The following is a 27,721-nucleotide window of genomic DNA, read 5'->3' on the forward strand; positions in this document are numbered from 1 at the left end:
TCCTGGTGTGCATCTTTATTGAAAGTTAAGCAAGTGGTACACAGAACATTCTGAGCTCTTACGTCTTACAGTAACACTTTAAATAGCACGTAGCTCATTGTACAGATGTATGCCAGTTGCATCAATTGTTATTTCTCTACCTAAATGATAAAGCATCAAATGTTTTTTTTTTTCTTCCCCATGATAAAGTTCAATAAATATCTATTAGATATTATGGCAAACAGACTTTTAGGTTCATAAGCAGTGGTTCGCAAAGTGGACATAATCAATTTCATTTCTAACTTTATTTTACCAATTAAAAAGTATTGTTTTAATTTAAAAGTTCATATTTAAACATTGCTGTTCCAATCAAAAGTTGTTGCATCTGAACAGGCCATGTTTGGTAATCCCTGAACATGCTGTAAAGAGAAAAAAAAAAAAATTCAAGTATCAAAGTTTGACAAGAAATGGAGGGGACAAACAAGGGCTGATTTAAAACAAACAAACAAACAAAAAAAAAAAGCTGAAAGGGCTGTATAACCATTTCTTCACCAATAGCTTTCCATATACACACAAAAAAAGCCTTACCACCTCACAGACACAAAAAAATCCTTACCATCCAAAATCAGAGCAAGAAAGTAAATCGTGTCCCCCCCCCCATCATAAACGTAAGCACCGCACAGGTTTGGAGAGTTCTTTTACATCTCCCTCCCCTGTTGAGGGACTGAATTCAACCCAGCGTACTAAACCCGTTGCTAAAAAGAGGTAGAAACAAACTGGTGACTAAATGTATGGTTACCAATGATTACAGTTGAGGATTTTCTATAACAATCACAGGAGCATATTGCAACAACTCATGACACTGAGCACAAAGTGCGTTTCTACAGTTGTGTTATAGTGAACAGCAGCAGGAAAGATTCTTGCAGATACAAAACAAAAAAAAACCCCAAAACAAACAAAAAAGCAAAAACAAAACGAGCAGTTTCAAGCCGCCAATACCATTTCTTAGGTGTTTTGGAACAGACAGTAAATCATTACATGCTTTAAATGAAGAAAGCAGGAAGGGGAGGGGAAAAAGTACAGCAGAATGAAGTTCAGCGATGCAGGTGATTTGAAGTAAAGGGTTATACAACGAAAGGGGATCAGAAGGGAAGAAGGTGACAATACAGTGAGTTAAGGGGGTTAAAAAAACAAAAACCCAACGACAATACAACAGTTACATCTTTGCATGGTAAGGCTTTGGCTGGTTTCTTAGTCAGTCAGCCTCCTCTTCAGACTCCTCCTCCTCGGCCGTCTCCAGCCAGGTAAGCCACTGGTTCACCTGGACAGGCAAACAAAAGATCAGGCCCAGCCCATTTCAAAACAGGACAACTCAGGAATTTGCATTCAAATCGCAACATGCTCCGAGTGAATACCTGGAACAAAGCTTTGCCTTTCCCAGGAAACTCTTGGGTAATATCTTCTTTCCATGCAAGGAAGGCTTCTTCTTCAATTATCTCCATATCATAGAAGTTGACAAAGTAGCGCAGTAACATTCCTGGGAGAAAAGACGCACTGTCAGTTAGCCACCATTGCCAAGATGCAGTCCCACCCAGAAAACATCCCACGGATCATGCCAACGCCTCACCCTCGGCCACATACCTTTGGGAAAAGCCTTGGTATTACAGTGCACTTGCAGTGCGTACAGAGCACTGACTTGCAGGTCCACATGATCATGCAGGAATTTTTGCATCACCGGTTTGAAGGCAAGTAGCAGCTGCTTCTCCTGGTCAAGCTGTTCTTTCGAAGGCGCCGATAACTGCTCGTCGCCCTCGGTGGAATACATCTCATGGAAAATATACTGCAAAAAGCTAAACAGAGAGGAAGTGGGGAAATGAGTTCCACTGCACAGATGAATGTATGCACGTGCCCAGCAATCAAATCATCAGAGAAATATTCATACCTGGTCATCAAGATGTTGACGAAACCCTTATCGGTGTGAAGCTTCGGTGAAATATTGTCCTTGATCCACTTGTAGATGGACTGGGGAGCTGGGTCTGCTTTAATCTGCTTCAGTAGCTCCTTCTCCAGTTTCATGAGTGGGAACAAGAAGCTCAGGCCCTTTCCCTCCAAAATCTCCAGCATGCGGTCTTTGTTCTGGTCTATCTCTGCACGCACACAGTCAGTCAACAGTAAGAATCTTACACCTACATCATACACCAAATAGACCGCTGCAGGATCAGATTCCTTAACTGATGGAATAATTAGGAATTCTATGCATGAGTAAGCATGACCAGGACGAGTACCTGGCAACATCATCTGCATGTTGACTTTGCTCTGCTGGAACAGATCAGTCAGCCACTCCCGATCCTTCAGCTTGGCTGTTTGCTGAAGGCAGAGCAAGAAGAGGGGGAAGTGGGTGCCGTTCTCCAGAGGATGGGCCAGGTCCGCAACGCTCATGAGCTCAGCGATGATGGCACGGGCAGCGAACTGTGCCAGGTAGGACTTCACCAGGGGGATATCACCCTCAAGCTTGGGGCACTGGTCCAAAATGTTAAGAAAAGCCTGTGGAAGCACACAGTTGCATTTCAGAGAATAAACATGTAATTACATACAACAAAACACAAGAAAGGTCAAAGTCTCTCCCTTTCTCTCACACACCTGCATGAAGTTCTCTCCAGTGATGACAGCCTCAGTACGGAGGGCGTGGATCCAACGGCTGACGTGATCTTTATCCTCGTCTTGGCTATCGAGCGAGCAGACAATGATTTTGCTCAGCATCTCTGGCAGGAAGTGTTTAGGAGCCCTCATCTCCCTCATGCCATTCACAGCATCACCAATGTTCTTACTGCTTAAATACTCCTTCACGATCGTCTCCTGAAAGACAGCAGTCAACGTTCACCAGAGTCTGTTCTCGTACCGCGGTGCCGTCTGAGCATGGCAAGACACGGATACGTACGGTCAGCTTGAGCAGCTCCTCTTTGGCAGGAGGTGGTTTTTTGTTGGTCTTCTGAGGTTTCTCCTGTATTGGAGGTGGGTTGGTTTTCAGGCCAAGCTGTGGTGGCTGCAATAAAACAAGGAACAAAACAAAAAAGTTTTTTTTTTTTTTGTTATAAGGAACGCCTCGTGTCTGGTATGGACAGGTCCAGGTGGGAGGGCCTGCGTTGTGCGGAGGGCAGTACCTGTCCGAGCGGAGGCGTGGCTGTGCGTGGAGGCTGTGCGCTGGGGGGAATCATGGTAGGGAGCTGGGGCTGCAGTTTTGGCACCTGGGCTTTGTTCATTAGAAATGACTGAGCTGGTCTCAGGCTGATCTGCATGGGCAAAAAAAGAAAGGCATAGACAAACACCTCAAGAGATCAGATGTTCCTCTGTGTTCTCCCCAGCGTTACACCCGGGGTGCCGCACTCACTGCTCCTAATATGGAGGACTCACATCTGGGCCTCAAATCCAAACCCTGCCTTGGTTTTTGTGGTAGCAGTAATGTGCAATGACAAACCTGCTGACTGGTTACAAGATACCCAGCTACAGGAAGGGTGGAAAGTCTGCAGCAAGCAGATGCCTCTGGCCTATTGTGTAGAGATTGGAGTTATTCATTCGTATTAAAGAACAGGAACAGTGCGCACCTCATCAGCATTTAGCTGTCCTTTCTTGGTGAAGCGAGGTGGCATATCCTTGGACTGAGCTTGCTGTTGAGATGAATGAGTCTGGTTCTGGAACAGCATATTCTGTCCCTGAAAAATTGACAGTATAAATGTTTGTGTTTGAGTAACCAACTCTAGTACTTATTTTAGGGTATTGCTCGTTATTGCACCCATCATTGTCAGAGCTTATACACATTTTGCACTTCTAGGCATTGATCCCAGTGTTTCCAACAGTATTCTAGTTCAATGGCATCTTAAACTCCAACCTACTGTACTAGCAAGGAAACGCTCTATGAATAAATAACAAAGCACTTTTATAAGTCGCTCTGGACAAGAGTCTGCCAAAAGTTGTAAATGTAAAGCCAATTCACAACCTAAGCCCCCCCCCCCCCCCAACCCCCACACTTACCTGATTGGGTTTCATAAAAGGCTTATCAAACTGAGACTGTGGAGCAGGAGCCATATGACCACCATGGCCGTTGAAGAGTGGATTTGTGCGATGACGGCCCATGGTGGGAGAATACCTGTCCTGAATAACCCCAGGCCCAGTCCCAATCCCGCTACCTAGGACCAGGCAAGAAGAAAGACTTCAACTTCATTTAAGAAAATATTTAGATACACTGACTTTCACTTTAAATTTAAACAGCAAAGAGCAGAGGGAGTTGGCGTGACTCAAGCCACAGCATACCTGGCATTTGTCCAAACATGTCAGCTAATCCTCCAAGAGTTTCTCTGTTCATCCTTGGTGGCATGAAGGGGCTATCTTGAAAGAAGTCAGTCCTCATTCCTGAGGTCATAGCTGGTATAAACACACCCAAATCCTATAATAAGATGAATAAATAGAAATAAAACATTTTTTCTTCCTTTAATTGTTTGACAACAAAGACAAAAGATGACAAAAGAACTGGCCTTGACTGCATCCTGGCGGATCTGGTTGATGGTTTTAGGTCCATTATCAATAAAAGCTTTCCGCGGCACCCAGCTGTTCTCACGCAGCTCTACAGTATCCTGCAGCAGGAAGCGAATCCGTGCAGGTAAGTCCTTGTTGTTCATTAAGGATCGCATGCGGCCAAAGTACTGATCCATTAAAGACTGCAAGAGAAATGTAGAGATGGTAGACAGATGCAACAGGGTAGAGCAGCATGGGTGCACATGTGAGCTACATGGAATCCTTTTAGTTCTGCCATGCATGTAAATCAATTTGAATTAATTCTTGTTTCATTTGTTAAAACTATGATAATATTTTGCCTCATCCAATACATGGAAGGTAGGGGAGCTACATTAGTGCCCCTGGTTCAAGTTTATGGAGAGAGAGGCATTTTAAGATTCCGAGAGTCCGTTAGTCATAGACAGTGTTTACCTTGGCTTTCTCATGATCGAGCCTAGGCCCCACAGTTCTCATTATCTGACAGAGGCACTCCAGATCCTCCCCCATATCCTTGAGCTGGATTCTTTTCTTCTTTTCCAGAAGCTGAAAAAAAGAAAGAAAATCAAAAAGGTTTTGTAACCAACACGTGATGGTGAGGAAGCAACCAAACATCAGCTCCTATCCATCTCCACCTACTGTTTTGATGCACTTATGAAGGATAGACTCATGGATAAGGTCGAGTTTGCCCAGTTCTCCAATGAACTTGATGTTTCCCAGCATCTTGATCTTGGCGATGGCACGCTGCTCCTCTTCCTCAGAGGTAAGAGGGCCATCGTTTTTGTCATAGACTGAAAAACAAAAATAGTATTTTTTAGACGACATAATGAGAAACTAATTTTTCCCCATTAAAACCACCACCACAACTTACTTTCAACATTTCTGGCACGGTTTTCAAATTCATCTTGAAGCTTTGAAATCAAAAGTCTCCTGAATGTCTGAAACAAACACAGACAAGCTAATACCAAGTATCCTCTAATTGAGTATGTATGCAGCACGCATTATTTATTATATATATATAAAATTATTTAAAAATCACAAACACATTCTTACAGTGCTCTGTTTTTGTGATGACTGGATCTCAGATGATTGGTTGTCAAAGTTTGGTGCATCCTCTGCCAACCGCAGACATAGCTGAGCATATAGCGAGCTATACTTGGGCTCTTCAAGGGCTTTGTCTACAATCTACTCAAAAAGAAAAAAAAGCATGAACGGTTACTAGCCAAAACTAAATAAAAACAAACGATCAAGGAATACATGACACACACTGCATTGTGTACAAGATGAGTGCTACCGAGAGGAAGTTGGAGAAAAGGCAACCTGACTTACCAGCAAGATGATTCCTTTGAGGACAAGCTTTGAATCCACACCCACATTCAGAAGCTCAAGGCATAACTTGTCAAACTTCTCAGGGGTCAGCTTATTCAGTATGCTAATGAGAAAGACGAATATTTTCAATGAAAAATAGCCGGTCAAATTTTAAGAAGAATACAAATGCAATATCTCGAGTCATTGCCATGGACAATCACACACATTTGCCTATGCTTACAACAGAATGGAAATCTGATTCAAAACATTCATAATAACAGAAACCCTAGGGGAGTAGTTGAGACGGCTTTGTTAACCACCGTCCATAGACTTCAATTATACGTCCACACCGAGCCAATGCACCCCCCCACCCCCTATTCCTTTCCAAGTACAGGGAAATGCATCAAAATGGTCTATGGTGATCATTTGCTACAGATGTAATGGAGCGGGATTACAGGGAGAACATACCCTCTCACTTTTCTGAAGATTGCATCATGTCGTTCTTTTTCATTGGAGGAGCTGACATCTCGTCTAGTGCTTCGTGAAGGAACCCATCTCTGAACGCTAGGCCCTGGGGTTTTCCCCAGGAACTCGCTGTCAATGCAAAAACAAGATGAGCATTTCAGAAAGCTAGAAAAATTTTAATGCAATAAACAGCAGAGTATCAAATAATTTTTTTTTTTTACTAAACATTACATGCATATACAATTTATAGTTTAAGTTATATACACACCTGTTGCCGACAGTCTTGGGATAGTGCTGAGGTGCACCCCTACCACCTCCTCCCCCCGAAGAAGCACTGTACAATCCAAGCAGGTAGAAATAATTTGATTTTAGTCTCAAGGCATAAGGGAGTCACAGGAAGTGACTTAACACCAAGTTAATGCTCAAGAAGTTCAAATCCTCTCCACAAGAGCACAGCATGTCCTCTCTCTTGGAGGAAAAAAAAAAAAAAAAAAAATCTTACCAGAGGTGGCAAGCCTAAAAACGGTTACAGAACAAATTCTGCTTAAATCAGACTGGTGAAATAGGGTCATAGCTACATACGAGTAAAACCGCTTACAACTCACCTGAAACGAGAAGCACCCCCCTCTGCAATCACACTCTCCACTTTGGCGGCTTGACAACGAAGGATACTCAAAAAGAATAATATCGAAAGGGCAGGGTGGAAAAAACGACCTTTAAAGAAAAAAAAACAAAACAATCAGTCATCACCTCTGATTAAACATCCTAGCATTGGCCTAGCCTTACCAAGGCCCGGATCCTAAAGGTAAAAGAAACCGGGCACGTTTAAGTAACTAATACGTAACAAGATCGGGATGATTTATATTTCCCATATTGCAATGTTAACGGTTGGTGAAGTTAGTTGTGGACCTTCATCATCTGACTGATGACTAAAAATGTAAAAATGTGAAGACAGGCCACTGCGTACACCGCAAGTCTTTATTGCCTTGAAAGTCGGACAAAGGCTTCTGCCATGTTGTTAGCTTCGAGGTAAGAGAAAACAGGATATGGCAGAAGAGAACATTAATCTGCGTAACGTTGATTAACTGATGTTTTTTTTGGATTCAACAAATTACGCCTATGTCCATCTAGCCTATAACTAGCTGGCCAGCTGGTTATTCCAAATAAACGATAAGGAAAAGTGTCCGAAATCAGATTTCTGATTAGCTAGCTAGAGCCATATTCCTGGCTCCCTATCCAGCAAGTTAGCTTTTCAACATTATTAGCTAGCTAGCAAACGTTTTATTGTCCTCTCGAAACCCTAGCTAGATCGGCGAGAAGAAAAAAAAAGTGACTGACAGTAGAGAAACATTATTTGCCCCCGCCACCAAAAATGATAGTGTTTTAGGAGACATCTAATTAAATGTAAATGTCGATGTTCCCTGGCTCCGTTGGACATTTTCCCCCTCACCGGCAGCTACGCAAAGTCAACAGCTGATCGTGTTCGCTAAAACTCGCTAGCTATCTAGACGCCATTTTCTCCAAGAACAACCAGGAAGATTGCTAGAAATATGATTTTACGTTATTGACCACCCAGTTTTGCCTCTAATCTTGCCCTGTAAAATGACAAGGCACACGATGGCAATCATAAAACTCTTTTGTCGGTAGCGAGATTGATAGTAGGAACAAGCTAGCGAAGGATCGGCTACTACCCGGAGCCATTTTAAAACAGTCCGCTATCTAATGCTAACCAGATAGCTACTCTCGATCTGTTATAGTTCCAGGAGGAAAGCTTACCTTTTCTAAAAGACCTTCAGCTTTGTTGTGGTTCTGTTACCAAAGTAGAGAAAAATAAAGATGAGAAGTTAAAAAAAACCACGACTTGTTGGTAAACGCTAGCTAATTGTCGTGTTGAAAAGCGATGCGGCTCGAGCACTGCTAGGCTAACTTCACCGGTACGGAGAAGAACGCACGCTCTGTGGCCTGACGTCAGGGATAGTCGCGATTTTATTCGCTGGACCTACCAACCTTGCTGGCTCCTACGCAACAACCGTGTTCTAGTCGCTGGACCTACCAACCGTGCTGGCTCCTACGCAACAGTCATGTTCTGATTCGTAAGCACAGGTGGGCTGGGTTTCCGGTTGGCACCATCCCTTTATAATTCCTCTGTATAGAGATGGCCATTAAAGGATTTTAATGGGCATATGGGCAGCGTAACAGCGTAGGGGTGGCTTCACTCCCAGTTTATCAAAGTTACAACATACAGAGAATAACGACTTTTAATCATGTACATAGTTACAGCTTTTTCAAATAAAATCTTTTGGCAGTTGTCAGCAGGTCAGGATAATTACATTAAAATAGCATGGGGAAGGAAAGCATGCCTCTGAAGATTCAGGTCTCGCTTTCTTAAATCTGCCAAAATAATACACGGGACTGCTTAAGTAGATAGCAGTCTGATCAGTTGAATTTGTGATGGCAACATACATCAAGTTGCTTAACGTAACTTGCTTTAAATAAAAAGGTATTTGTTAGTTCATGTTACAAGTTATTAGCACGTTTTGCGAGCACGTCTCACGGTTAATTCAAAGCAATGGAATTCATGGCCACTAGAGGGCACTAAGAGATCGGTTTAAATTATGAAATCTGAACAAGGGTTCGCAATTTTTGGCATGGCAGCTAAATACGGAATGCAGTACTATGGCTTTAGATTAATTATACGAGTTGTGATTAGCTGAATTTGGTTTTCAAAAGCAGTTCAGTAAAAATACCTTTAGTTTACACCAGACATTTTCGAGTCTTAGTGAGGGCTACTGCACTAATTTCACAAATCCCCGGTAGAGGGAGGAGTATTTACTACTGTACTGAAGTTGGATTTCGAAAGACAGTTACTGGTATTTTCCTCTTTTGTGCAAAATTGCCGTCATTATATGTTATCTTGTTCTTCGGAAAAAGGAATTGATTAAAAAAAAATTACTCATTCTTTTTGTACTTTTAAACATTTTTTTGCAACTGCATTACATGTTAATATTCAGTGTTGTGTTTACCAAACATCCTGACAAACGAGACAAGAGAGTATTTCACCCCTCATTCACAGTTAATTAAGTTTTGACCATGGTGATAAATCTTAAAAGCGGCATCTGTTGAAGGTAGTCACAGCAGGTAATAAATTGCTGTTATATGAAGTGGCTGAAATGTGCTGTACTGACAGAACGACCTTGGCAGTGTACACTGAAGCCCAGGGGAGAGGAAATCAGTTCAATCCGAGGTTGTACATGGATTATTTCCTCATTGACAGACCTTGCCTGACATCATCAAATACATGATGTGCTGAGCTTTTTCATTCTAGGTACTGTTATTACGTTTATGTAACCCAGATGTACCCATTCATGAGAGCCCAGAAAAAGTGTTTTTTTTTTTTTTTTTGCTGAATGTAAGTAGTGCTGTTATTATCAGTGCATACACAAGACAGGGGCCCAGTACAGGCTAGATTTGCTATTCAATCATAAATAAAGGAATTTGTTTTGCTGTCACTCCTTGTTGACATTGTTGTGTGATCATATGTATGTTACTACAATGTAATTACGTACAGTTATGTTATGATAACTAATGCCATTACTCAGTGTCTGTACTCCTAACTATTTTTATCTGCAGTTTGCATAATGGTGTAACGTGTGTGTGTATGTGTGTGTGTGTGTGTGTGTGTGTGTGAGAGAGATTCGCACAGAGATTGTGAATATCAGCATCCAACCAGAGATGAGCTTAATCTCTTTAAAATCTTGCTTAATTACAGAACAATGACTTCCTTCAACAGTATAGTTGTGTATGGTCAACTATACTGAGGCCTAGTGAATTTGAGAAATGCTGGTTTTGAGAGTAACTCTAATAATTGGTGACGTAAATTGTCTAGACTTTCTGTGATTTCCAGAGTACCAGGTAACTTTATGCTAATAATCAAGGGCGACACTTCTCCAAGTATCAGCCAAGTCATTGCTTTCACATTTCATTGTTTTGAAATATTTTTGTTTTTCCATAACACTTCAGAAAAGTTGTGTCCATTCACAGTACTAGAAGATGAGGCTACACAACCTTATGACTCTACAGTGTGTTTATACCCTGGAGATTCATGTATAGCTTTGAATCCAAATCCTTATGATAGACTGAAATACAGCAGTCAGGGAGGTGTGGATAAGTAACACATACTATTGTTCTTTGTCTACTGATATGGCGCCTTTGGACAATGCAATCAAACCTCAGCTGCTCTGCTGCAAGACAGCTGCACTATGGCAGAGCATGTAGACCTTATTGGGATATATGACATAAGGCAAGTTCCCAGTGAATGTAGCAGATCGCTTACAAACTTCTTTCTTTCCTTTGTGGACGTTCTTTGTTTAGAAAAAAATCTGTAACATTCTGCATTTATATGTTATGTAAAATGAATGCACTGAATGCAGTCTTACAGTAGCTTCAGTGACAATATCAGAACTGTCACTCTGAGTTGTACCACTGCAGCATACTGCAAGAGTCTGCAATGAATCAGTGTTCCATTTTTAGCAGATGTTTTATAGCTTTAAGTCAGTATAGAATTGATGAGGCTTAATATCTATGTCACTATCATAATTAACCAGCAGATGGGGTTGGAAATACAAACACTGTTTCTTTCTCCCTTTAACACTCGATACACCTATTCAACCATCATGTCTTTGCCAAATTCTCCATCCATATAAAATAAATGCAAAACAATTTCCTTCTGTGAAATATTATTTAATCACATTATGCTCAACACCATTTGAGGGCCCAGAAATTAATATGCAATGATATTGTGCCTTATTCATATTTTATAGACATATTCTTTTGCAGTTCACCGAACTTCAGAGGCAGAGACAAAACCTTTTAAGGGGATCCCTGTTCTGATTACTGGTTCAGATGATGGGAAAAGACTGTATCTGTTTTGGGATTGAGAGGCTCATTTTCAGAGCCTGTCATGGATCTTTGCAGCTCACATCATTGATGGACAGCTGTCATTAGCAGGGATGGGGCATCTGTCCTGTGACTCTCCCTCTTGTTCTGGCTTTGGGGTTATTACAGGCCTATAAATACAATTAGGGACAAGGATGCTTATTGGTTTTGTGTCAGAACAGAGGACATTGGATTATAAATCCAGCTGGGTGTCAATGTGGAGAAACCACAGGCAGCATTATCCATTTAATCTCCTATTATTTCCCTGTGCAAAGACAATCAAACACACATAAACTGTTAGCATGAATTAGACACTTCAAATGCTCACTAATATAAATAATTTATTTTCAGTTATATGGATGAGATAGTAAATCCCATACTTTGTCACATCGTATTTATTCTCTCTCAAATGAGATTACTGCTTTTGCCAACAGAGCAATATTGCTTGGTGTTTGGCAGTGTATACAGTACTAAAACATTGCACAGGATTTAAAGTTGCAGTATATATAAAATGCCTTGCCAAATACTGAAATAGATGACCCGCTCCGTGCATGCGATAACACTCTGATTTAAAAACAGAGTTTGCCTCCACGCCATCATTTGGTTTAAGAGGTGTAAAGTGAATCCATTTGCCATAGACAAATAATGTTTCATTGAGGCAGCCCAGGTTTCTTTGGATTGTCTCTTTGGTTCTCTCATTCAAAGTATTAAACTTTGATTAGGGCCTCAGCAGTTGTCGCAGCGCATAACTAGATCTGCACTGAGTGAACAGTAGGGGAACATTCTGGAATGAACTTACTGAAGATGCAGCCTATTCTTGCTATTTGTATAGAATTAAAAGAAGTGAAAGAGATGCTATTCCAATTGAATGAAGTCATAAGAAAAGATGACACCTGACACAAACATGACACCTGACACCAGCACTTAAACATTCATAATGTTTCATGTTATGAGATCTTGTTGGAAGATTATTGAGAGATGGGTAGTGGGTGGAATTGTGCAGGATTATGAGTCTGGCAATATATATGCATTTTAAAATTTCTTTTGCAAAAGAATGACTATCTAATATTGGCAAAAATATTAGACATTTCCCCAATATAGGGTATATAGAGGCTCCTGGACAGAATTCCTGTCCTCATTACATTTTTGAGCGCCTTCATAAGTATATATGCTCCCCAGGGTGGCTTTTGACATCCTTCTTCATGCTTATTCAAAAACTCTTGCACCTGTCAGATTTCTGTTCATTTCACAACTCTCAAAGGATCAGGCCATAATACATGAGCTAGATCACAGATAAATGTATCAGTTCTTCTCCAGCACCCAATATTGGGTTGTCAAGCAGCATTTGATCGATATTGGCCACAGACTGCATTTTATAGCTAACCCCCCATTATTGATTTGGGGACACTTGCCTCTGTGGGAGGAATACAGAGAGCAGGTTGCCGACTCATTCATAGGCAATGGTGAGAGGAGTCTAGTTCTCAAAGCTTTTCTAAAGCTTTTCCACAGGCTCCTCGCTATATCTGAGAATCGATTTTGAATGTGTGACTATAAATGTCGCATGGGTCAAGTGAAAAACTGATGGAGTTTCTGTAGGTCCTACAGACAAAGATTACTGCACACATCTAGCATCCAGGGCATAGAGTTTCGTGTTTTTATCCTCACAGTCATGATTCTGGGATTTGGCTGAAAAATTCTCGGCATCTGCTATAATTGCAAGTTTGTAGTCAAAACACTCACTACTGATTCCATTGAGATAAAGTCATGGGAATGTCAGAATCTGAAATTGAAATAAGTGGGTCTTTGAATGCCTGGCATTGAAAACAGGTAAGCTACAAGTGAATGTGCTAAAATACCAGACTGGGTAGGATCTGCCAACATAGGAAAAAAGAACATTTTAAAATGGAAAAATGCGGCAGTTGCACCAATCTTCAATAAGAGCAACTTTGGATGAAGTGTTAAAGTGGTCCCCTGTGCAGGCAGGTATCTCTGCCTGTCTGGACTAGTGGTGAGGAAGTTTACACTGAGCTCCTCTGTGGTTTATTATAAATGAAGTGTCAGGGGTTTCAGCAGAAATATTTTCAGTGTACAGGGAAGGGTGAATTTAAAGTGAACTTTCATGATGTTTAAGGGAACTGTACTCCATATCCTTGAATTGTTGGGAGTTCTTTATGCCCATGCCAGATTGATTTAGTTGTAACACCTAATAAATGTGATACACCTTAAAATGTATTTGATACACCTGAAAAAACCTACAAAATCCCTTTCCCTCTGACTTCTTATTATGCTGTTTTAAATACATTTAGCAGGAAGCAATGACAAATATTCCAGAAATATTTTCTATTTAATATAACTATTGCAAATCCCATATGCGGCTTGTGAATAATGTTTTCAATAATTCTTGCTATTCTGTGGGTCTGAGTTTGCCAAGACTAAGGCAATCCTATAGCTTCATGGGTAATGGTTTGCATTTTCCATTATTGTCAGGAACCAGTCTTGCTCTGCGACCACCCAAACTCCAAACATGCCATGTGCTCCAATGTCCCTGATCCTGGAGGGAAATATTAATCAGGGAAGCTGACAAAGAAGTCCTAGTTCTTGTGACTAGGCTGGGATTGTTTAAACCTAACGTCACTGGGCATGAGTTTCAGGGAACAAAGTGTGAGCTCTGACAAACAGAAGAGGACAATTGCTCCACCTGCAAAAGGTGGAGAAAGGTTCAATGCAAAGGCCTGTCTCAGCAAGTCTAGCTTGCCAGACAATCAGGGTTCTAGAGAGTGGTCTGAAGTAGGGAGTTTAACCTAGCCTATAAACAAATGTCAGGATCTGAAGTTTTGTATTCCCATCCATTCATTTGTCAGTGGCAACACCAGGTGATATACTGATTTTGGCATTGCAAATTCTTTGCATGCAGTATATTTACTTTGATGCTTTTATCCAAAGCAACTTACAATTATGGCTAAGTATAGCTTGAGGGTTAAGGGCCTTGCTCAGGGGCCCAACAGTGGCAAATAGTGGTGGGGCTTGAACCAGCAACCTTCTAATTACAAGTCAAGTACCTTAAGCACTGAGCTACCACTGCCTGTTAAAAGCCCCTTTACGCATGTCCATTGCTACATTTGTTCCATATAGCATGTTAAATTTCAACCTAGGCTTGAAAAACGTCTTTGGCAGTGGACACAAAAGTATGTGCTTGTCTCAGTAGAAACCTGTCAAGAGAAAACTCAGCACATGGCAAGTCCCTTGCAATATCATCCAAGATGTTGTTTTCCATTTCAAGGAAGGGGAAATCATTACCTGCCTCTCACACAAATCCCGGATATGTTGTCTGGACCCACTCAAGCACTTGAGAAGTGACTGGCAGTATGAAATGCCCACTGAAAGCACAGCTCAGAAAGTCCATAATTGTGACATTCACGGGCACTTCAGAGACACTAAGTACAGGGGACTTATGGCTCACATAAGCATGTGGTCCTGGGATCTAAAGAAGTTCAGGTGATTCTGGGTTTCTGTTGAGCCACACAGTCTCTTCTGCTGCAAGATATGATACACAGGAGAAATTCCCTGGGGCAAGGCATCTTTTTCTCCTTTAATTTCAGTGTGTGAAGGCCTCACAACATTCCATAAATGGCTGAAGCATAATGGCAGGACAGCGTGGAACTTCCTAGTTCGGATGAAGCTTCATACTCAATTGTTTTACCAGCACGAAGAATCATCTTATTTTTGCCCAGCTGTCTATAGTACTGTTATGGTATATATTTTTATTTAGTTTTATATTTTACTATACCTACAAAAGCCACAATGCTGTAGAAACATAATAATGTGGCCATAGTCAGGATGTTTTCTTTCAAATACTTGCCTCACTATTTTTGTCAAACGTAAGCTGGGAGAAGCATGCTGACAGCAAATTGGCAGCCTTGTCCAGCCTGCAAATGCGCAAAAGATCTTGAAGTTCTCCTGAACTAGTCTGAGCATGGATTAATGAGGCTGGGTCCTCTCGCTTCTGCTGGCATTAACCTTGCATGCTGCTCCAGCACTGTGAGCCATCTAATTATTCATGTTCCACATGAAGCTATTCATGCCCCATGACCGTAAAGCATACCGCAACTGTTTTGGAAGCACAGGGTCAGAGCTCCCTTTTTGCAAGTTATGTATGAGACATGCAACAACCAGCATGAAAATAGTCTCCAAGAACAATCCTAGCCAATCGTCTTCTATTCTATTCTGTATTGGAGCTTTAACCACATTTGTCTTGAAGCAGGTAATTTTAAGTTACTCATCCCAGACAAGACATGCCACTGTGTGCTGTTTGTCCTCTTGAGACAAATCAGTTGCAGTTCTGTGACTGATATCCCTCCCTTCCCATGGTTCCCTGTAAAACAACACTGAGTGTGAGGACAGTGGTACACACTCACAGATGCTTTGCCTTGATCGATGGACTTGTGTGATTTTGGTATGAAACCTCTGGTGTGGTGGTAATCAGGACAATCTTTTACATGTAAAATAAAAGACTGCCTAAATGGTTAGAATCAGGGTTAGGATCAGGGAGCAAGTTGAAAAATCAGACAAAGTCTCAGGTGTTTATTGATTTGATAAATGGTGAATCATTTAGACTGGCATTTTTATACTGAGAGCACAATTTACTCTGCCATTGATTTTTGACCTCCTGTGCACTGTCGCTTTCCCAGTGTTCCATAGATTCTACATATCTGTGAGGCTGCACCCAGATCCTGTGGGTTCTTTAGCCTTATCCTTATAATAATCTTTATTTACTCCATCTTCTGAATATTTAACAGGCAATATAGACACCAATGTCCCACAGCCTCTTTCACCTTAAAGCAGGGGCCCCAAACTTTTTTCTGGTGATGCCTCAAATTAATATTCATTAATTTACCTGAATTAATTTACAGGCAGAAACTCCCAACTCATTTGCATACACACACCTATATCGCCTTAATGGTCACAGAATTATAACAATTATAACACAGCACAATTAGCCTACTTACTCCAGTGAATAAGTATGTCTTCCAGAATGAATTTGTTACTATGTGAAATGTGTGAAGTAAAAATTACATTTTTACTGTGGTTTTGTTTTGATATCCAGAGTAGTATATTTTACATATATCAAAATTTCAGGTGACCTATCCTCAAATCAGATGATCCCATTTTGGTCTGTGACCCACAATTTAGGAAGCCCCTCCTCAAATGTTTGTTTTTCTTAACTGACGAATTGTCTTGAGGCAACACTGTCTTCATTCCAGAGGCTGAATAACAGAGCTTGGACTGGGAGCTGTGACTCACAATGACATCAGTGACTTTCCAGAGGCTGAAATAAACAGAGCTGTGACTCACATTGACATCAATGACTTTCCAGAGGCTGATATAAACAGAGCTGTGAGTCACATTGACATCACTGCAGTTTAAGCCGAGCGACATTACCATGTTTATTTCCTCAGTCTACCTCTGTAGATCTCTGACTTCTGCTCAAATGCATATGTTTACCTCCGTGACAGGTAATTACGAGTGACTATCTCTGGGGGGTTGGTGGCCTCCCATCTTTATTTCTATCAGTAAAGCACACACATTGGTCAATGTGTAAACATTTATTTGAAGAACGCAGCTTCATGATTGATTGCATCTTGGAGCCTGGTTCTGTCTGCTCCCTCATTCGTCATCTCAGGCCAACAAGTCAGAGCATAATATTTTCACCCAAATATGAATACAGTATGTTAAAGTAATGGCTGGTGAAATGAGCCTGGTGATAGATCACGGGTGCGGCTCTGCCCGTGGAACAGCACGGTGGTGTAACAAATCCAGAAGGATGTAATAATCAAGCTCGTGGCTCTGACAGCTGTGGGGAAAGACATTGATGCCTTCACTGACTGTAGCAGTCTCAGCCCTTAGAGGTTGAGCTTGCCTTAAAGAACAGAGCCATCACTTCTGGTTCTGCTCTGTATGACACTGATGTTTTAACTGAATAGGTGTATTTCGACTTAAAAAAAAAACAAAACTTAACTTAAAAAAAATCTCAGTTCAGGACAGGCCTGGTGTATGTTTAGCCTGAGCTGGTGAATGTTATTATTATTTATTAGAAGGGACAAAACTTTGAGCTAAAAACATGTGTTGGGTTACATGGATATCCTTTAATCATTCACTTTAGTGAGGTATAGAACTCCAGGCAAAGAAAAACAAAAAGAAAAAGAAAGATTTCTCACCAGATGTTGTCAGCTAATTGTGTTAGCTAATTGTGTCAATTAAACCACTATTATGAAGTACATACTGTATCTTTGTGTGTGTGTGTGTGTGTGTGTGTGTGTGTGTGTGTGTGTGCACATAGATATGTACAGGCGTGCTGTCACAATCATCGAGGGGCATTAAGCATATCTTATTACTGTTACTGTTACTGTCATTATTCTTAATATTACTAATAGCATTCTCAGTAACTATTTTGCGGTGACTAACTGCTTTAGAAGTATTATTTAGAAATAAAAAAGAAGATATATTGACTAAATTATCATTGATGATAATTCCACTACAAAATGAAATCATCATTCAGCAGTTTAGACTTAACCGGCTAGTACTTTTGGGTGAGCCTGACATTAATAGTTTTTACATTTTTTTATTAGGAAATGAAAGAGATACATTTTACAGGAAGTCTAGTGCTAACAAGCTAGACCTATTAGTAAGATAAAGTACACTATGCTTTAATAATGCAAAATGGATGTTGGAGATGATTTCAGCCATTGTATTTGGTGATGTTAAATGACAGTTATTTGTGCATTTAATTGTTGACTATGAATGCAGAATGCAATGCATCTACCTGCTTCTGTTGAGTGGAATATTACCCACAACTTTATGTTACGCAAATTTCTTTCTTTCTTTTTTCATACTGCATGTAGGAACTTTCTGCTGCCCACTGAGGAGACAGATATAAATCATTACATTCCCATCTTACATGGGTTCAACAGAAAAAAATAATTGCATGAGTGTTGCAGAGGAAAAAGTGTGTTAGCCCAAAAAGGTCAATCAACAGAAAAAGATCGAATAGAGAGTTGAATGTGTTTGTTCAGGCAGACATAATTTTTGACTGATACTGTAGGGTAATAATGGCAGATCTTCTGTAAAACTGAAATATGCATTTTATGCCGCACAGCTGGTTTCTGTCCTGGTGTAGCAAGTTGTCTGAAATCATGTGAGAGAACAAAGAACGAAAAGAAAATAATTCAATAGGCAAAATAACATTGAGTACTCAGCCCTGTAAATACCAAATGACTATAAAATTCTATAAATGGAGAAACCATTATTCATGCCCATTCACAGATCAGCAACCTGCAACTTTCACAGCATTGAAAAAAGAAAAGCCCTTGCTTACCTACATCACTCTTAATACAGTCGTTTTCTATACTGTTTGCCATTTCAGTTTGGTCCAGCATAACAACCCATTTTATCATAATAAAGGCCATTTGCGTTGTAGTGAACAGCTATAAAAATGCAGTGTCTAATTTCTGATGTCATTCTTAAGTACACTTAATTTTCATTAGCCATTTGTTTGTTTCATCCTTGCTGTTACTTTACTTGGAACACGGAGACATAGGCCAAGCATGGTGTCCTGAAGCCTTACAGTAACAATGAATTGACAGCATTAAGGTCCCAGCAACCCAAGGTCCATGCTCCATGTTTTATAATAGACTAGATAACATCAAGCAAATGGCACTACGCAAAAATGTGAAAACAACAAAAAAGAAAGAGCTTTGCATGACTGTCTAACGAAAATTGAACAATCAATCACCTGTAAGCATTTATGCAGATTGCATTATAAACCTTACCAAAGCAAGAGCACTTCTCATATACAGTCTCCCATCAGATCGGATCAGATCAGATCAATGCGAATTGTGAAACTGTGGCTAGAGGTGTGATCTGGCTCCACGCATCTCACTGCATAATAGCACATGAATATGGATGACAGCATGGTGCCGGTTTCTTCCTCTGCCCTTTAAGACCCAGTTTAATATTTCACTTAATTTTCAGAGAGGCTTTGAATGTCAGAATGAGTTTTGCTGGGATGAGAAAGAGATTACGAAGGGATGGGGAGCGAGGGTGGGTAATATATGAAAAATCTCAATATCTCCCCACTTTAAATTTGCCATCATGTTGCCAAAGTTGGCTGAAATTTGGCGCACCTGTTTGATAGATGACATCCGATGCGGAATATCCTGGACTACCAATGCGCATGCTGTCAGAATTCAGATTTATCATGTGACTTTCATCATGGCAAAATGACAATGCGCAGTGGTATTATATTCACAAAAGATTTTCTATTCTTGTTAGATACTGTCAATGTTTGTTATGAAGATTATATTATTTCAGTTTTAAAAGCATGAGGGATCAATCAGCCAATAAATTCAGTGTAGCAGCACCATACAATGGTGCTTTAAACCTCAATGGGCTTACCATAATGCATTCAGTAAACACTCTCTCAGACATGGAGAATCATTGCTATGCAAAGTTTTCCTTTGAGGACTGCAAATAAAACGAAAAACCACTTTGCCCTTGAAACAGTCTGAGCTCCAAGTTGATTGATAAGCCTCTTTTTTTCAGCAGGAGCACAAAAGACTGAATTGAAAATGAGCATGTTTAGAGGATGCAAAGGGAGCCTTGGCTTCTGCTCTTCTTTGAGTTTGTTATCGAAGAAAGGACGGTGGATGCTTGCAGGGGTGACAGGCTTGAACCGTGTTGTCCTGCTCCGACATCAAAGTTGGCGTGGCCTCCTCTTCAGGGCTCTGAGGTTGGCTTCCTTTCTCAGAAACCACACAGCTATAGATGAGCTCCAGATCGATAGCCTTGATTGGTCGCACTACCAGTGTAAATATTTGCCTATGACAGCTTATGGAGGAAGACAGTCAGAAGGTGCAGCTCCCTTGCAGACTTGTGTCTGCACAAAGAGGATTATGAATGTTTGCTCTTGTGCAGAGTGCAGCACAGAGACCCAGTCTGCCTCAGTGGGCCTTTCCAAGGTCAAGCAGCTCCCGATTCAGATCAGTCTTTACAGTTCAAGGAAAAACATTCAATTCTCTTGGGTTTTCCAAAATGAAACCCTTTTTGCAACTATGTGTGTGTGACAGTTTGTAAACTACTCTGTGCCTAACACTATCTAAGGTTATTTTTGAAAGGACATGCCTAGCACCACACAAATGCTTCCCCAAGTTCCGCTTTGTCACGCCTGAAGAGGCGGAGCTACGGTCTCCCTAGCAGTAATTGGTTGACTCCACCCCATCGTTAGGAAAACCAGCAGCCTGGACTGTTTAGAAACAAGCACTCCAGTGGTCAGGGAGGCACTCCCCCACCCCTGGGCTGTTGCCCACAAATTGTAGACTGGCATTTGTTACTTTTTCTTACTAAGACAAAGATTAGGCCTGACTTCACTGTAGCAATGATTTTTATTACCCTGTATTACCCAATGGTTTTTAGTACCCTATATACACCCTATGCATAGCCTAATGCATTATTTCATTACCCTATGCATTGCATTCCTGCATCAGTGCTTTACTACTGGAACAGTCTTTTACTAAGAAACTGAGACAGCACAGATCAAGAGAAACACGGGATGAAAACGTGCAGCAAAGCTCTGTAAAAAGAGGTATGTGGTCAAATTCATCTGAAACTGGCACGAAGATAAGTGCACCCTGCTCCGCCGGGCTATGCCTTCAACACTGCCTGCCTGTTAGGGAGATGTATTGTTGGGCAGTATGGGCCTTAGGCCTGCTGGCTGTCTGATAACACAATTTACATGCAGAGTCACATTTACATAAATGAAAAGTCAGATTCAGACTCGCAAATCGGCAATTCTGACCATAGGCTGAAAGGCTACAACTCTGGCTTACAAAGATAAATACATTTGACTGTGTGTGCCTCTAAGGAATAACAAATAATGTATGTAGATGTAAAGGAGTCTGAGATCTGCTCTACATTATAGATTAGGAGTGTATGTTTTAGGTTCTTACTGAGGGCAATAGAAAATTGTTTAACTGAAATTAAAAGAGATTATCCTGAAATTGTACATATCTCCTCCCTTAAATGTGGATCGTTTTTATTCATGGTGAAAAAGAGCTGGACCATAACTTGTGTCCCCTATTGGTTTTTCAGATATTTTGTAAATCATGTAAATAAGGGCTAAAGTCATCTTTTTACGGAGCCTAGAATCTGAGTGGCTGCACAAATAGATAAAATAGCGAGAGGGAGAAAGAGAGCACTGAACGATGTTATCAGTTCTGCCACAGGGGGCAGTGTAATGTAAAGCTTGGAGGAAGCTCCTACAGTCGTTTGCTGTTGCTGGTAGCTGCAGGGATAAAGGGGCCTGACTACAGTGCTTTCTGCTTCTGTGTGTTCCACGCTACAGTGTGACTCTCCAGACAGCGCACACAGGTTGGGAAAAGGATTTCCAGAGTTCCCGCTTTCTGTTTGCACACCCTACAAATATGAAAAAGAGGACCAAATGTCAATGCAAGGTATTTCCAAATGCCAGCAAGCCAAAGTTTGTTTTTCACCACCTGTCTGAAAAGGCCTTTCAGTGGAACAGACAGGGACCAGTGAATGCCACTCCAAGTTCTCAATATATGTGCAAACACAATGGGCTTATGGGCCTTTTGCAGCAGTGTGGGGAAGTGCCATTAGAGCCTTTAGTGCTTTATCAGATTTTCTGAGATACTCCATCACTTATTCAGGTCCCTGCTTTTCTCCGTCTGCTTGGTAATAAGTCTCTCCTGCAACTGCCTTTCTGCTGTATAATAAGACCCACAGAGATGTGCTCTGGCACACAATGAGGGCGACAGCTGTGGTATTGAGCTCATACACAATCAAAGATGGAACAGGCAATTTGGTGGCTCGACCTGGACCCAGCCATTCAAATATTTTCTAGAGAGATTATGATAATTGTTTCATTTGTTTTTCAAAAACATTTTGGTCCTTAAATATTAAATATTTTCACTTGCTGTGATTGGCAGGCACTGAAGAATAGACATCATCATTCACAAAGATTAATCTGTAGCTGTAAAGACAGTAAAACTACAATTGTGTATTTGGACAAGTATTATTTTACTTATTATAAGAGTGGCATGGCTATGCCATGATTTTGAGGTTGCAGGGCTGCCTTCTGAGCCTTGTTAGCTGAAATGATTGTGTGTTGTGAGTGGGAGTGAAGCTTGGGTGAATCATAGGTGAACTGAGAACCAACCTACAAATGCTTCTGCATCTAGGATTTTACACTGCCATTATAGAGCCTGTATGCAGTATTCACTAAATTAGTGAATCACTAATTCACTAAATTACTGTATTCTAAATCACTAAATCACTGATAAAGTTGTATGAAATGTTTTTGTGTGAAACAGTGTGGCTGGGTTCATGATTATTCAATAATTAGCAGTATTGCTGGAAAGATTTTTAAGTAGTAGTATAGTTTCCCACCCAAATTAATTCTTTTATTGCTAAAAGCCATGGATTTTAATTTAGTACTTGATGGCACAAAATGAAACATTTCTTTAAATTGCCCTAAATTACTTCACCAGTCCTTTATCACCGACTGAGAGTGAAGTAACCAGAATTTATCAGAAAGATCTTGTTCTGGTTCTGGTTCTGAAACTAGGCTGCCTTCTTCAAAGCCCGGTACCAACTTCAATTTGGCAGTGGACTATAGGATGTCTGTACACACAAAAGCAAGGCCAGGTGCAAACTTCATTTTGCCAAGCAGCTATTTGTCAGCAGCTGGCAGCAGAGTGTATGTTGAGAGTAATGGAGGCCAGCCTTCCTGTGCTCTTCATGTCTCCTTTCATCTCTCTAAGGGCACATACCGCCGCGCCAGCCTTATTGGAGACCCCCTGCACACCTTATGACAAATTACGCACATGACAATGATCCTGCAGTGCTGTTCTAGGAATGCCCTGAATGTGTGTTGTCCCATGTTGATGCCATACTGAGGAAACTGTAGTAGTGTAGACAGTTGCACATCTAGAGAGTTCATTCCATTGGTCGCAATTTCTGTTCCACAATTTTCAAAAATGTGACATTAGTACTGGAGATAGGATGCAGGTGATAACAGTAATATGCAACACATAAAAAATCTTTATTTAACAATTTATTGCATATATATGCAATTTGAATGCAATTGGGATGGCAGGAACTGTCTAATTCATATGCCTGTTTGTTGTTTTAATATTTAAAATATTGAACATGTATGCGTTTGCATAAAGCATTACAACAGTGAAGATAGAGTAAACAACCACCAGTTCATTCATTTGCTGTTGTTTATATTTTACTAAACTAAATCTTTTTACTAAATCTAAATCTAAATCAGCAGCTAATATAAATCGAATCTAAAGCTTGTTGCATGTTTTTCCCTCAGCAATACCAGCCAAGCGTTTCATTCTACTACCAGAAAGATGCAGCACTTAGGGAAACGACTGACACACTTAGTGGATAGCTGATAACAGGGTGTAAATAGCAGAATCAAGCATACTGGCAACACGGCCATTAGTCTGCCAGAAATCTGCATTGGAATACACTGAAAAGGACAAGCGAACGGCTCCGCTTTTGCTTTTCATGCTCCGCGATCTAATTCTTCTTGTGACAGAGCAGGTGGTCCCCAGTCAGGACCAATATGTTGCCTGCAGCTGGGCTCGGCATGGATTGAAGTGGAGCTGCTGTTCTGGGGTCAGGGCCAAAGCCTCGCAGGCCTCTGGTCCTACAGTGCCCCCCCCCCCCCTCCCCCGGGTCCCTCACATTCTGCTCCCTGCTAGCAGTACAGGCCTTCACTGCGCACGGATGCAATTAACCCTCGGAGCAGTAGCAGCTCCTGCATCAGGTGAGGTCCGGTTTCACCTCCTCTGTGGCGCCCATAAGCTGTCAGTGGGGCACAGATGGCCAGGCCTTTCTAGGCTGACACCTCCTTTCTCAGCTGCCTGGTTCCTGCACTCCATGCCAGTGTTCCGCCATCTGGAGCAATGGAGCTTCCTGGCTACTGTCACTTCACTGCTGCCTGTGAACACACACGTTTGGCAGAATTTCTGCTTTCATTTTTTAATGCTTAATTTATTATTAAATCATTTGAAAGTTCCAGTGAAAGTCCTAAAGCTATCATTAATATTATTTTTATTTGGCAGTTTTTCATTTTTCATCTTCAAATTGAATAAAATTATGGAACATATTAGTTGAAAATAGGTAGGTTTTCTGTCTCTAAAAATGGGCACCATTTTGAGCCAATGATGCCACTGTTCTTTAATTTTAATAGCATTATTTTTAATAACTTCAGATTGTGTGGGAGGCTCTTTTAATCCCCTTTGCGGATTAAGTTGGCCTGTATACCTATGTGCATCTCCAGAGCGTCTCAGGGCTTACGCAGGATGATAAATGGGTGTGGTTGCTCTAGTCCGAGGTGGTGCTTTCTCACCTGATATCATCCCTTTCCATTGCATTGGCTCCTCTTTCGTACTCCTGGGGGAGAGAGTGGGTATGAGGATATGAGCAGAATTAACACGGCCAAATTGTTGTTCAGCATAGAAAGATTAAACCGAAAAAGAAGCTTTGGTCCAAAAATGACATTTAGCGAAATATAACAGTCACCAGTTGATTTACTATAAGTAATGACCTTATGAAGTGGGTAATGCTGTGCTAACTTGGCGAGGTCTATAACAGAATCATATACTGTGTTAAAACATGAAACAGCGTGAAAGAAGTCACAGTAATGAGAGCAGCAAATATAAGGTCCCACTTTCACGACCTTAATTTAACGCGTGGAGAGAAATGGCCCTCGGCCTCTATTTTGCATTGGAGCAGGAAAGACAGATAAGGCCCCTAAGGACAGAGAGCTTCCTTTATGAGCTACTGTGTGTGAATGCACCGCACTCCTGCTAGCCGCAGTGTGTGATCGCGAGCTGGGGGGTGGGGGCGACGGAGCACTACAGTCTCAGGGAGGAGAACTGCCAAGCTGCAGTGTAATTACCACTACTGTAAGCTAAAGGACACTGGCCAAGGCTAATAACTCCTAATAATGTATGTGTGACCCTTTCAGCTGAAGAGGCCTTGCCTGTTTCAGCCCCGCCTTCAGGCCCTCTTTGGCACTCCTTCAATCACCTTGATTCCCTGCTGTACTGCATTTCATCGCATGGATGATCCAGTGCAGGCTTAATATCGAGAATTTAAACAGTGCATATATTCTCATTGAGGTTCAGAGTGTTGTAATTATGGCAAAAGGCAGGACTTCATTTGCTAAAAGCAGCTGTGTGACTAGGGTATTGGTGCAACAGCAACTGATTCACCGTCTGGTTCAATAGTCCCTTTTGGTTTAGATATAATAGCCTACTATATATAATATTAAAAAGTATAACAGGCTACTATTAGATATAGACACTGATCACTGGCATTTGTACCAATACATGCCAGCAAATCTGTGTGTCCACACTGGTTGTTCCAAATGGAAAAAAAATATCTTTCTTATGGTCACTTCTTCAGGTTCAATTCCCCATATTGTTTCTTAGAGAAGACTTTACTAACTGATGTGCTTCAGAACTTCTTTGTCCCCTCTCCTGTACCAAGTTACTCTTTCTCCCTGAAAGATTTGGATGTGAATATATTTAAAATATGTGAGTCTAATAATGTGGTGTAATGTAAAGTGTAAAGTGTAACAACTGCTTCACCTAAAACGAAAATCCAGGTGGCAGTAAAGAGTAGTAGTAAGCTCGTAGAGTTAGCATAACTTGCATAATGCTAATTAATGAGGCTCAGTAAATGCTGAGTCACTGTGTTCATTTGACATCTTCTTTACTTGACTTCTGCATTAACTGCTAGTCTTTGAGCATTTGGTATCAGGCTGTCCAGAATGCAATGACAAGGCACCTACTTTAGCATAAGACCTGAATTCTGTTCCCATTATAGCACAGCACCTGAGGGCTAGGATGACTCCATTTAAAATACAATCTCTGAACTTTTTCTGCTGAGGCAGTTTGTGTCTCTGGCACAGCCTTACTTGAGTGAGACATTCTACAACCTCAGTGCAAACGTTCACACGCATGTGACACTCAGGAACCGACATTGCGCTTGAGCCAGGACAGGCAGATGTTTACATTCAGACTCACAAAAGTCCTTTCCCCGTCTTTTTTATTTGAGGAAGCACTCGTCGTTTAAGCTCATCTCCATATCTGCTTCTAGTCTGATCCTAGTCCTCTGCGCCGAAGCATGCCCTGGGCCTTGTGCACATGCCTCCAGCTCTAATCTAGTGCTAAGCTCACAAAGCTTCCTGCCCAGGTTCACTTTCCTCAGGCCAGCTGGCTTGGCCGCACGTCCCTGCAAATGAGGAGATACAGATGACAGACCCCTGACTCCATGCCGACAGCTCTGCTTGCCTAGTGGAGCTGCTCTTTTATACAGCGCAGCCTCGGGCACTGTCAGTCTGGCCCTCTGCAAGCGTCCAACCATCCCGGTGAGTTCACTGCGCCTCCGAAAGTTTCCGATTTGTCACAGTGCACCATGCTTCGGCATTTCTGTGGCCACATGAATGGGGGCGGCTGGTTGATGGAGCTGCATCGTATTGTCATGGCTTCATCTGCTGAGCTGCAGGGGTGGGAAAGATAATGCAGTATTTAGGATGTGGAAAACAGCACTATCCTCAATGGCAACTTCAAAATGACATCCAGTCAGCTTCCTTGGAAATAGAGAAGTTGGCCTAGCAAAGACTAAAATCGCAAGCCATATTCCCGATGGCAGGCTGTTTTACAAAGCGTTTGCTTGTCTGTGCTGATGCAGTCTGGCATGTTAAGCATCATTCGAGTTATATTTGTTTACCTGCTATGAGTACCAATCTCAGCTTTCCTGCTAGATGCCATGACAATCAGGGTGGACTTGAAGAATTGCCATTGTCATTTGAGCAGAACAGGTGCCCAGAATAGATTTAGCTTATCACTGTGTGCCGGGGACCTGACTTGACAGGATTTTCTGCTCTCCTAGTTCATTGTGGTGGCATTATCTGGCCGAGGACCTGGGACGCTTGTCTTTCTCAAGCATCACAGAGGTATGTAACGGTTTCTGACCGAATATGTGCAGCGCTATCAACTGTGCAGGGGTTTCTGATGCCCTGTCCCTGAGGATTCTGACCACAGCCAGATGTAATTGTGCTACCATGTGCCATCAGATTCGACTGATATTAGAATCTTGCTGAGCTCCTGAAAGCCTGCGGAATGGGCTGTTCACAAAGCGTAGGAGGTGACATTCTGATCCAGCCCAGGCCAGGGGGTCCTGATGTTCAGAGTCTTTGGATCAGATCTGTGTAGCTGTGCTTCTTTAACACCTCATGCATCCAGTATGTTCAGTCATGCGTCCTCTGTTTCTCTATTTCCCACAGTTGCTCATGCGTAGCTGTGCTCAAAGGTCAAAACAGCCAGAGCCATTACATTTGGTTTTTAATTTTTTAATTTAAAAAATGTTACTATGATTTATGAAATGTTTA

General features: G+C 41.4%; 1 protein-coding gene across 1 annotated transcript; it reads right to left on the minus strand.

Moving 5' to 3' along the window:
• eif4g2a (eukaryotic translation initiation factor 4, gamma 2a) lies at positions 1-26,694 on the minus strand. Its single transcript, XM_035532913.2, has 21 exons — positions 26,508-26,694; positions 6,903-7,011; positions 6,566-6,631; positions 6,301-6,426; positions 5,854-5,956; positions 5,578-5,709; positions 5,396-5,462; positions 5,164-5,315; positions 4,960-5,070; positions 4,509-4,691; positions 4,288-4,420; positions 4,009-4,163; positions 3,582-3,689; positions 3,141-3,269; positions 2,918-3,022; positions 2,620-2,835; positions 2,265-2,523; positions 1,922-2,126; positions 1,621-1,829; positions 1,395-1,516; positions 1-1,300 (listed from the first exon to the last, which is right to left on the minus strand). The coding sequence occupies exons 1-21, from the start codon at positions 26,692-26,694 to the stop codon at positions 1,235-1,237; spliced, it is 2,943 nt and encodes a 980-aa protein (XP_035388806.1). The 3' UTR covers positions 1-1,234.
• Between the last annotated feature and the right edge of the window lie 1,027 nt (positions 26,695-27,721).

Source organism: Electrophorus electricus, chromosome 3 (genome assembly GCF_041902795.1).
Source record: "Electrophorus electricus isolate QZ-2024a chromosome 3, ASM4190279v1, whole genome shotgun sequence".
NCBI lineage: Eukaryota > Metazoa > Chordata > Actinopteri > Gymnotiformes > Gymnotidae > Electrophorus > Electrophorus electricus.